General features: G+C 43.5%; 1 protein-coding gene and 1 long non-coding RNA gene across 10 annotated transcripts; one reads left to right on the top strand and one right to left on the bottom strand.

Moving 5' to 3' along the window:
• Nucleotides 1–261: 261 nt before the first annotated feature.
• Nucleotides 262–11,969, bottom strand: LOC100877818 (uncharacterized). 9 transcript variants are annotated; one of them, XM_076536825.1, is made up of 7 exons: nt 11,578–11,958; nt 10,438–10,710; nt 3,619–3,688; nt 2,265–2,954; nt 1,957–2,194; nt 1,792–1,882; nt 262–1,696 (listed from the first exon to the last, which is right to left on the bottom strand). In XM_076536825.1, the coding sequence occupies exons 3-7, from the start codon at nt 3,668–3,670 to the stop codon at nt 1,586–1,588; spliced, it is 1,182 nt and encodes a 393-aa protein (XP_076392940.1). In that variant the 5' UTR covers nt 3,671–3,688; nt 10,438–10,710; nt 11,578–11,958; the 3' UTR covers nt 262–1,585. The 9 variants fall into 9 exon arrangements, with proteins under 9 accessions (XP_076392940.1, XP_012151243.1, XP_003707737.1 ...); XM_012295853.2 differs by lacking the exon at nt 10,438–10,710 and having other exon boundaries at nt 11,813–11,969; XM_003707689.3 differs by lacking the exon at nt 10,438–10,710.
• LOC143265338 (uncharacterized) lies at nt 7,850–11,006 on the top strand. The gene is made up of 2 exons (XR_013039764.1): nt 7,850–7,926; nt 8,074–11,006. It is a non-coding gene; the product is annotated as an uncharacterized LOC143265338 (long non-coding RNA).
• Nucleotides 11,970–12,133: the final 164 nt, after the last annotated feature.

Raw genomic sequence — 12,133 nt, 5'->3', positions numbered from 1 at the left:
GTATAAGAGCTTCGCTCGCCTTCGGCTCGCTCGTTGAATAAATCGCTGAATAAATCGCTGAATAAATCGCTGAATAAAATTCGTATACGTTAGGAGCGGAACTTCTCTGTATCTATTACGTGCAGAAGTTTTTGGATGTGGGAATTTTGATCGTAGGGAATTTTCCGATCGCAGAATCGAGAGATTTAAAGGTTTGAAAATTTGTTCGTACTTCCCGTAACGCCGCACTGCCGAATCGTGGATATAGAAGTTTCGATCGAATAATATGCGAGTGGATTTATTCACAACCATTACTATAAAAGGAATCGGTGATAATTTTACATTTATTAAACGCTATAATCTATCACAATAAATTTTCTTCCTCTTCTGCGCGAGGCTCGTATAGAAATATATTTGAACAAACAAGTGCTAACTTCTACAGAAACATAAATCGTATTTGGAAGATGGCGAGAAATCACCACGGAGTTCGCACGTCTATACATAATAGATATACTTGTAATTATTGTTATAGTACACGTACATGTACATATATACAAGCTATAAGTGCAGTGGAAAAGACGAATGAAATCTCCTCGTGTCTTTTTGCTGGATATGTTATAAAGGCATAAAGCTACAAACTACGGTATTGTATTTGGTCCAATCTTTTTTGTTAGCCCGATCATCCTGTTTCGAAAATATTTAAAGCTGATCGTGTATGCTAAGCGATATTAGTTCGATCTCTATTATTCTATTAGAACCGTGTTTAATCTCTTTTGAAAGTTCGAAGACCGTGACACGTTCAAGCTCGACTTCGAATTAGAAAGATAAACACAGGTATGGTTCGTTATACGAATCGAAATTCACGGTGCGCGTTAGTTCGGAAGTATTTCTCTGGCGATTCGTAGGAATTCACTTTTATTAAATTACTTTTCGCACCCTCTAATATGTCTAGCTAAAAATTAATGGTTTTTAATTAATTTGTACTTACTGTTCTAAAAATGTAACATTAATTATCGCATCGATAAAGTATATACGTTATTGCACTATCCGATTACTGTAGTCCGACAAAAAGCGATTAGTCGCTTTCCTTTCTAAACCGACGTTTTGCCAATCGTATTAGCGGTAGAAAAATATAGAGAACGATGCAAGTTTAATGATGAAAATTTGATGGCGATACGCACGATGCGGTATACCCCGCGTTACACGTCGTACAGGAGACATTCGCGAAACGCGTACGACGCGAAACAGGGATATCTATGAAAAGGATTTCGCGCGCCAAACAATTTTGACACGTCGTCAGTTTTTCGAAGAAATCGCAAAATCGACGGAGATTACCTAAGAAGTCTGCGTAAACGTTTAAAACATTTTTTGTTCGCTTATTTTTTGTACGCGGTTCGCTAGCGATTAGCGATAGCGCTTAACGGAAATAAACCGCGCGTAAACGGCTACGTTAGAAAATCCACTTTTCTTTTTCCACCGTTGAAAATAATGTCCGGTAGACGGCGTGTAAGTACTACTGCTCCAACAACGATATTTGTTCGTGCGCTTCACCGTCGGCTATACTGAACGTTTCCATTCTCTTTCCAGATTGGATTATCCTCTTTTGTCATAGCTTCGTGTGCTTCACACTGTCTGTCCAGTAATTTTGTATTGTCATCGCTTCTAACGAGTTTAGGAACGAGTCATTATCCAGGCTGTACATCTCCTCTGAATTATCCTGTGAACGAAGCAAACGGAAAAGATAAAAATCTATCAAAAGTATCTGGAGGGAATTACGACGATGAGACGTTTAAGAAAAGGTCCTATACTTACGCGAATAGTGGAATCATCGATATAACCGGAACTATCTGGATTGCTGCATTTATCGCTGTTCAGCGTCTGCGGTGGGTTCAGGTACCTGCGCCTGTAACACGAATCTCTCCTTAGAACGTACTTACGTCTCTTTCAACGAGCGTGGAGAACGCGTTGATTAATTACCTGTACATAATGAATCCGAGGCTACCCATCGTGCTGAGTAGAACTACGGTCGCTAAGCAGCTGCCGGTAATAGCGGCAATGTCCACGGTGGATCTCGACGAACCACCCTCTTGCCTCGAGCCTTGGCTACTGCTGTCATTGTAATCGGTAAGTTGATCTTCCTGTACCTGATCCCTTTGAAAGTCCTTCGGGAAGGCGCTTCTCGCTCTGCTCAATCGAGTCGACTCGCTTACTCCAACTGCAAACCGTCCAATCGATTAACTCGAACGGTTGTTAATAATTAATAATAGTTAGTTAAGGAAAATCACCTTCTAAAATGGATGCAGCGGTAGCGAATAGTTGTGGTTCGACGAGTTCCTCGTCGATTTCGACGTCGTCGGAGCGATTGAACGTCCTGATAGCGGAATTTCCGACGGCCGACGATAAAGAGGAGGAGGAGGAGGATTTCGTTTTGTTCAGTACCAGCCTGATTCTCGACACCTCTTCCTGAAGAGGTAGCACCGTGAGATTCTCCACCTGGTCGTTACTGCCGTTCCGATTCCCATTTTCCTCGACTTTCTCTTCCTGCTCGTACTTGGATCTACCTCCTGCCTTGTTCGTCGTCAGGATCCACGTGATCTTGCTGTCTTTCTTCGTCGCAGGACGCAGAACTCTGTTCGTGGTCTCCGTCGCGCGTTCCGCCGTTAAAACTCTGATCGCGTCGAGATTCACCGCGTTGCTGGTGTTCCCATGATACTCTTCGACGAGTTCGGTGCTGGTTTCGACTAGGCTGGATCCTTCCATGCCGGCCGAAATCGTGCTGGACTGTCTGTCGAAGATGACGGCCGTATTCGTGGGAGGATGAAGACCGATCGCCTTTGCCACGCGAAAGTTCTGTCTCGGTTCGGGACTGTCCGTGTCAACGGAGCTGATTTCCGGCGTCGATTCGGAGCTCAGGCGATCCTGCACCCGGTTACGCGGCTCCGAGGTGCTCGACGGTACCGGGTTCCCTAAGATCGCTGCAAGAAAACGGAATTATCGATACCGCGTACAATCGTGTCACGTTCTTTGTACCGTACGGAGTGGTATAAATATAATCGTAAAAAGGAAAGAAAAAAACCGTAGAGGCTTTGACGGTAAACGCGTTGAAAGGTGGAAATTAGGCGCGAGACGTGCTTAAAAGCACGTGGTAAGTATCCCAGTCAGCGTTTTCCTGATATCGAAGTATCGGATGTTAACAAAGAGAGCTACCCAACGGTTTAGTCGATATTTAAATGAGCTTCCTGTACGGTGTACGGTGTACAGTCTACAGTCTACAAAGTGTAATCGTGTAAAAACATAGTGAGCAGGTCAGCCGATTAACATTCTGCTCAATCTGGACTATTTCAATCTGGTCCTCGTGGATTTCAATGGAATTATCTCGTAATTAGTTGGTCCAGTAAATATGGTTAAGCTAGCGAGTAAGTCGAGCCCGTCGGTAGATTTTTTAAGGAAAGCTGAAAGATTTATTTGAACCGTCGAAAACCTTGATCTTCGTGGAACTTGATGATCGTCGGTAAATTTCACGCGAATTCTATCTGGACCGTAACGAGCGTGGCAAACAACGAGAGCCGGTGAACGAAGGCGTGAAAGGCATGAAAAATCACGGGATGTCCTTGATTCTAGCTTCTATTTAGAACGCACCGAGAAATTGAGCGGTAACCCAGAACCAGTGCATCCACCAATGCAACGTCATCGCGTCATCTGCGTGTACCTGGAACAGAACGTGGACAGAACAACGTTAGTCCGTTGGTTGCGTAACAGCGATCGCAGTGCGCGTTACTAACGATAGCATCGAAACCGATTCGAATTTCTTCGAATATTTCAATATTTTGTTTTTCAATATTTCTTCCTTTCGAAATTCCCTAAGCCGAAAGTGCTCCTGTCTGGACAATTTAGTCCGTGGATACGCGTGATATCGACGCAGAGAGTAGAAACGCGGTGCTTCGGAAGATTGATTTAGTGGTACCGCTAACCCGCGTTAAGTGGCTCTTTAATCGACAACGGGAAAAACCTTGTACAGCGTACAGCTAAAAAAATTCGCTTTTCGATCGGCAGAATGTCGATGTTTAAAATCGACACTTTAAAACGTTCCTTTTGCTTTTTCCTTATCTGTACGCGTTAGAAAGTACATTAGTAAGTTGTTCGGAACAGGCACCGGTATGCGGTCAACCAGAAAACAACGTATTTAGATGAGTAATCTGAACGGTTGCTACACTCAAATTTCCGAGTGACTCATTTCGAGACGAATGGAGGAAAGAATTGAAAAAACACCGAACCATTCGATCGCGCGAGCGAAGACGTCGATGTCGTAATTCCGTTACGATCGACCGGATCAAAAGATTTGGAAAATTTGCTCGTTTAGATCGTCGAATCGCGGAACAGGAAAGGACAGTTCGGTTTCTGTAACCGCGAACAATTTCGCGATTCTCGCACAACAGGTTTCGCTATAGGATAACCGAATCGTCTGGTTTCCCAGGAACGCGTCACTCGAAAAGAGTTTGTTCCGGTATCTTTATCTCGAAGAGCGTGCACACTAGTGGCGGGAAAATTGCGACATTGTTCGCGTACCCTGACGTCCCGGTGCATCCAGCCTACAACTGGTTAGAGTCGGGAGAGCATGACCGGTCGGTGAATAACTGTACCGCTCTCTTTTTTCGTCCACCTTCGTTCGTCGCTTCGAAAATGCTCGTAAGCGCGTGCGACTCGGATCCGAGTTTCCTGTTCACGAGTCGATACAAATCGCAGATATCTAGCTATTTAAATACGCGCAAATCACTCGAGTGCACACGAATGGCCACGGTTTAAGGCTTAAGGTGTTGTCTCACCAGACGATCGAGAATCAATTAAGCGGCACAGCGTTCCAGTTCCTGAACCGAGGCGCAACGTGAACTGACGAGTCATACGGAGCCACGTACCGGTGAATCACGGAAAGATAATCGCGAGTCCAATGAAGATCGGGCTTACGTTATCGATGGTTAAGAACACAGATAAAAAGAAGGTAATAACACTTCCGCGAGAAACAATGAGCCACATGACTTTCAGACCAAAAACTGTACATACGCGTTGATCGCCTTCTACGCGCTCTCGTTAACACCGTAATCGGTAAACGGACCGACTACAACGTTGCTTCTACGAATTACGCTAATTTAACGCGGAGTACCGACTGTTATATTACTATTTAAAACCATTACGATAATACAAGGAGGGAATAAGAACGTGTTTCCTAAACGGGAACAAACTCGAGATGGTATGCGAATAAATGGTATTGCGCAACCGCGTCAGTGGAACTCGTTCCTTCCAGCTGTACTTGATTTACTTTCCATATTTATGCATCGGGAAGGTTAACCTTCGACCAAGCTTTACCAGAACAAGTTGAAATTCGACCTTCGGTCCAGGTTCGCGAAGGTTGCCGCTCGCGGTCTCCCGTATAACTTAGACTTAGAATCCGTCGTACGTTGATCGAGAATGGCCTTTATTCGTCTGTTCGACGAAACGATAATTCAGTCCGAAGGGTAATTTTACCGATTAACACCGCTCTGTCTCTAATTGCTCGTTAATCGCGTTCTCCGATCGTGCTTGGTTAACCTTCCCCACCTTTGTTTCCTTCTATTTCCTTCTATTTCCTTCTATTTCCTTCTATTTTCTTCTATTTCTATTTCCTATAGAACGCAGTTGTCGCATAATTGTTCCGCGTCGTCGGTCAACGACGTGTAGGATTCTTTTTTGGGAAATTTAAGAAAGCTGTGCAAAGAAAGTAAGGGCGTTATCGAGGGTGCGTTCGCGCTGGACCCGTATTGTCGATGTAAAAACACTAGGTGGAAAGTTGTAAAGATGTTGGTATAGTAAGCTAGGCGATCGATTCCGTAGCTGAAAGTGTGTCGGTACCTATATATGTAAGTGCTTTGACCCACATGTCTGCGAACGCGTTAACTTCTCACTTGTTGCGAACGGAAGTTGCAAGCGAAAACGCGGAAGAGAAGTACGTTGTCTAGCGTCGCAACAGTGCCTGCTAACGAGTTCCTTCGCACCACGAGACGCGAGCTTCTATGCAAATCTGCAGCACGCCAAGTTCCCAGTAATTGATCGGACGCGCACGCTTCTTTCGGACAAGGACACGCGCTCGTAGCTCGACAATTTTCATATTTTTATACGAAACATTTAGAACGGATAGACTAATAGAAAAACAAACGTTCGGCAAACTTCGAATAACACGAATGGACAGAGGAAACGCTTAACACGGTGCCGTCTCGTTAGTAACGGCCAGACAATTCGTTGTTGCGGCAACCAATTATTACGGCTTTGCTCTCTCGCTGCAGTTTCGAAACTCCTAAGGAGCCGAGTTTAATTTGTTTTTAATTGCGTGGCCATCGCAGCGACCGTTCTCTACGTTGCACCGGCTGACTCGAGAAAACCTATACCTTAGCCTCTCGCTCTACAAGAGCGTACATTATTCGAACAAGATCTCAGATTTTCCTTTAACATACAACGAAAAAGTTACGCTAGAATTCTATTGCACCAACTATTCTTCTACTCTTGCCGACAAGCTATTCAACTTTCGAGACACTGATTGTTCACCGAGGATTCAGGATTCAGGAGCTCTTCGATTCGAGCGGAATGGTACAACGATTCGAAATTCGTTCTTAAATTCGTTCGATCTCGAGGAATTTCCAATGTTCATCGTGCGAGAAAATATCGTCGATGTTTGTTAACCTGCGGATTAACCTGCTCCAGACCGATTTGCGACTCGTTCGGAGTTGACGCGTTATCATCGTGTCCCTCTACGATGCGCAAATCTCGTTACAGACTCTGGGAAATTGGATTAATTCGGCTACGCGTCCGTCGCTCTAATTCGAGTAGTCGAAGACCGCAGTCTACTCTAGGAGACTTTCAACGAGCCAAATCGATGCGCTATCGCTCTGATTCGTTCCCGTTCAGAGAGAGTCGCGCGCGGTTGTCGAGTCATCCGTGTCGTTAGATCGGAGAAAATCGGATCCTCCGAATGGCTCCGTAAAACGACGAGACACCGATACAGAGATTCGAACATTTTGCGGATTTCTAAACGAACGCGAAAAATCTCTAAATACTGGGAATAGAAGAATTTTCAAGTTTCGATACGTGTCCTCGTCTAAAGCGAGCCTACGTTGCACTCGCGTGTACGTTTTTGAAAGCGAAAGCTTCTAATGTAACTGGTAGTCACGCTTGCGTTGACGCAAAACCGGTGAGAAAACAGGGACTCGCTTTCCTCTCGGATTATTAAAAGTTCGCCATGCTCGATCAATCCTGACGTTTACCACTTAACTGCGCGATTAACGAATATAATACCTATGTATTATAATAGAGGTAAGAATCGTTTAAAGAAAAAAATAAAGAAAACGCGGCAGTATTTTTCATAATAATCGAGAGTGAGCAGTTTCGGAGGTAGAAATTACGGATACGCATGACACATTGTAAAATCGAGCATACAGATCGAAAGTCTGTGTCAGCGATAACATTCGCATCGGTCTGCTTCGATCTATTTTTAACCTTACGACCGCGTGTTCCGACCTTTAAAGCTTTCCAGTCTCGTACTCGGCATAAAAAGATAATTTCCATGTTACTGTTCGTATTTAAAAACGTTCTCGAATCCACCGATACAAATGATAAATTTACCTTTCTGTTCAAACTCCAACTATCGAATAAAATGCAATTTCACCTTGACGCGATTAATATGCGGTCCGAGCCCGTACTTCCTCTACTGAAAAATAATTGGCTCGTCGGTTCTATTTATGCCCTCTAATTAAAATTACCAACAAACAAACGTGTAACCGCGATTCTACGATGAGTAAATAGTTGCGTAAGCGAAAATCTACGTCGACGTAGCCGAAACATCGACGATCAAGGTCGACTCGAGAACAGATTAATTGTTAGTTTCCGGTTTTCGCTCGCTAACTCACCTCCTTTTCGTCAACGGTAGGTACTGTGCTTTTAACCGACGCCACACCTTATCAATTACAGAGGAAAAACGAACGCAGACGACACGCTAGTCTTTACGATTACGAAACTCGCTTAAACGAGTCACGATGTTACATGAATTTACGTAGTTGTTTTTTTCGCTAGATCGTTAACGGTTGGTCGAAGGAACAAGAAATTAACAGCGAACACCCGACGACGACAGATGGTCCGTTTCCATCAGGTGCTAGGATGAATAGAAAATTTCTGGAGGAGAGTCGATTCGATAGAATCTAGTAGAAAATTTGATTAAAAATTGAAATTCGCTAGAGAGAAAGAGAGAGAGAGAGAGAGAGAGAGAGAGAGAGAGAGCTTCCGAATGAAAACAGAGGTTAAAAATAAAATCCATAAAGCGAGAAATCGGAGAACGAAAAACTAAAATGGGAATTCGGTTGGCTGGCGTCGAGTCAAGATTAGATTGCAACGAAGAAGAAAAGCAGAGAAAAGGAGAAGGTAAAATAGCCGCGCGACCACGTGGCACAATCAGCGCCAATTACGATGATTAAGTAAGTGCCGGCAATGGAACGATAAGAGAGAAAAACGAAGAAAACGATAGACGATTTCGCGAGCCGCGTAACGCGTCTGCCCGCATGGAAAGATAACCTAAAGAAGTTTCCTTTCACTCGCATCCACGTTCCGGATAAGAGTCTCGATTGCAACCGGAGGAACAATAGTTTTCGTCACAGTTCTACGCACGCTTTAACTGTTTCGCTGTACAGTACACTAGTTGGCTGCAACGTAATTTTTCTAACAACGCATCAATTTCATTCTCGACTATTGAAACTTACGAATTTGAATAACTCCGATTCCGAAATCTCTATGTCGATCCGAATGTTCGTGTTCTCGACAAATCGGTAGAAATCTAGATCTACGAAAGTGACGGATCAATGCCGTTTACTCTACATCTTTCAGATTATTTCTCTAGAATGTTCGAATCAAAATCGTTAAATCTTACGTAACGTAATTACCAAAACAAAACTGTACATTGATAAGGCATTGGTCGTTTATGTAAACGTCGACAGAAAAAAATACCAAACTGCTCGGCAGCGATACGGCAAAAGAGAAACGAAAAACAAATAAAGGTTATATCGAACCTGAACAAAAATTACCTAAATTACCAAAAATTGTCGAGAGAAAGATCGTTTAAAAATGTTTCGCCATACCGATCGTTCACGATGGAATCCGAATCTACGTTAAAAAATGAAAACAATGATATTTTTACTATATTTTAGAATGAACGAAGAAAATTTCATCGTTAGTGGTTGATCTTTGCGCGAATACGTTTCAATTGGACAGCCATCTGCCGGTTTAGATCAATATGATGGCGACCGAACAAAAACACGAATACGGTTTCCTGAAGGATCACTACCGAAAACATCGCCAACGAGGAAGAAAGCGGTTATTGCACTTACGCGAACCACGATCGGTGTACGACTGTTCCTCAACACGGATATGCTTTCTTTTCCGGATCTAACGAGTTATGAAAAGCGGCGTGGTACGAAGATGACCGTGTTTCTATCATGTACTTATACGCGAGTGTCGAATTACCGCGAGTACCGTAAACGCGGGCCAAGAAAAGTGAACGTTGTAGAAAACGAATCGCTTCGCGCGCACGAGAGAGAAAAAGATAGAGGAGGACGGAGAGAGAAATAGCGATTCGTTCCGCTTGTTTAGACCGCGACATAGGAAGAACGAATATAGGGACATCCTGTCGTGGAAATTCGCGTCCCCGGACGGAAGTTGGAGGGAGACCGCAAACGAGATACGCGGTGACCAACAATCGTACACACGTTATTTCGCGTGAATGTGATAACGTACATAATTCGAGCAACGCAAAAACGAAAGAAGCGAGATCTGCAATTTGTTCAACGAGTCGGAGCATTTACGCGCGAGTAATCTATTATCGATCGATAGGCGATTCAGCCGTCGCGACGATTTTCGTTTCGGACGAATCGAATCGGACTGCGATTAGTCGGCTCAATTAATTAGTTCACAATTATTGCGCGAAAAGGATGCATCAGAGTAGAAAATTACCAGTTAGGTTCGATATAGGACCGCGTAACGTTAACGCAACGTCGACAGAGATAAAAGAATAATTGATCCCAAGCTATCTACTTTCGACGCGTTTTATCGATTCTCGTTATCTGGATCGAGGAAAAACGAGCAAAGAAAATAGGCCGTGCAACGCCCACAAATGTTTCTTTCGATGAAATTTTGCTAGGAATAGAAGCGGTTCGCGTAAAAGAACGGGAATGCAAAATGCGTTCAAAAACGGAGAAAGCTTAACGCGTGGTCGAACAAAGTTCTTAATCCTTTCGCTTCGCGTCAATTTGAACCCTATGTCCTGCGAGTTCTTTTCATCCTCGATATTTGCAAATTGTGAATAGAGTCTGAATTGAAATTTATAGTAAGCGACACGAGCGAGGCTTCGTATACTCTACGAGGCAAACAGTTCAATTTCACAATAGTTACCGGAAAATTTCGTAAGATTAACAGCCGTCGCTGTGTTTATCTTCCGGGTGAACTTTCGAGGTAAAGAATGCAAAGAGAGGACTAAAGAGCATCGGCATCGTGGCCTGTCGTGAACGAGTACTATTCCTGGAGATTCTTCCGTGGCTCGTTGTTCGTTTTTGCGAAAAACTTTGTTCCTGCTTGCGCTCCGTTTCAATGCGCGTTCGTTATCAAATTGTTTCCAAGGAAATGCGATTTTTAACGAAGACGTTCGCGATAAAGTTTCAGTCATACCTATGAAACAAAGAAAACGATATCGTTGTTAAAAACGTTTCTATCCTAGTATAATAAAAATCTTTTAAATATGTAAAGTAAAGAAACATGTAAATAAAAAAATTTGCTGGGGCGCGTTGTCGCGACCCCTGCGCCAGGATTAAAAACCTGGAATCGTCTGATTCGTAGTCAGACGCGTTATCCGTTACGCCACAGGACCAATCTGCAGCGAATTTTTTACTCTTGGTACAAACAGCGATGTTATTTTTCCGAAAAAATTTGTAATTTCGCTAATAAATCATTTATTTTTCTCCCTCGCCCTACATCTACCCTGTTTCTCCTCCTTTAACGCGTAAACACGTATGGCTTTCTTTTAACGGATATAATATATTTGCGATACACGTAAAAAGTAACCTTTCCACGCGGTCGATCGACGCACGGAATACTTGCAATACATATTAAACAAATCCCATGAATGGCATTCGCCTCTGACATTTCGAAGAAACTATGTTAAGCATCGTTCGCGGAGATCGTTAACGCGTTAACGCGTTAACGCGAGAACGAAGACACCCGCGTCTAGTATGTACCCACGTGAGAAAATTGCACGACGTTTAACGTCATCGTGAATATCGACTTACCGTCGTCGATCGAACAAACGTTACACTCGGTATTTAAAAAAAATATCACACGCACGACATCCATATAACTAGTCTCTACGATCAGAGACTAGGAACGTAAGCGGTGCACGTTCGACATGCACGACACAGAAGCAAGACTTTCGAAACAATACACACCTCGTGACACTTCCGCGGAACAATAATAATCAACAGCATTGAACGATCTCTCTTTCCAACGTTTCATTTGTTTAAATAGTTTATCTATACACACCCAGGCAAGAGATATTCCTCCGTTGTTTGTGTTAATACAGGTAGCAGACATTCGGTGTTAGATGGACAAGGATTCTGGTGCACGAGCGACCGAAAGGGCACTTGAATTCGGTCAGTAACGTCAGTGTCACCCCGTTACTGTCCATCGAAAACAGGAGGGTGCCGATCCCATCGAAGAAATCCGAAAAAATCTCGTATCGCTGTTTCCCACGAATAAATCATTATTCTTCACTCACCCTTCGTAATTAGATAAGTCACGTGAATCACATACTCGCGCGCGTCCCGTTTAGAAACCTGAGAACACGAGCGAAACACGCCGAGGGCTATCACGACCTTTCGTTATACTCGCCATTTTGGTTTACACTGACACTCAGGAATGAACAGCGAGGTGTTTTACCGTGAATACGCATGCGCGCGACAGGTGGCTGCCCGGGACGTTGAATACTGTCCGTAATGTATCTTCGATGTTTCAAGCGTATCAGCCTTATACAATTTCAATTAATATTCTCCATTAATTACCTGTAACGTGGAAAAGTTATTACACGTTCGTATCGTGA

This window comes from Megachile rotundata, chromosome 11 (genome assembly GCF_050947335.1).
Source record: "Megachile rotundata isolate GNS110a chromosome 11, iyMegRotu1, whole genome shotgun sequence".
NCBI classification, from domain to species: domain Eukaryota; kingdom Metazoa; phylum Arthropoda; class Insecta; order Hymenoptera; family Megachilidae; genus Megachile; species Megachile rotundata.
Note: the sequence above shows the minus strand (reverse complement) of the source record. Positions and strands in the feature narration are given on the sequence as shown.

Bases quoted from the DNA above. Each gene is read 5' to 3' on its own strand.
- LOC100877818 (XM_003707689.3), bottom strand. From the start codon at position 11,628: ATGTCTGCTACCTGTATTAACACAAACAACGGAGGAATATCTCTTGCC. The intron at 2,955-3,618 runs GTGCGTTCTAAA...GTTTTCTTGCAG, and splicing joins GGTTACCGCTCAATTTCTCG to CGATCTTAGGGAACCCGGTA. The intron at 2,195-2,264 runs GTGATTTTCCTT...GACGGTTTGCAG, and splicing joins CGCTGCATCCATTTTAGAAG to TTGGAGTAAGCGAGTCGACT.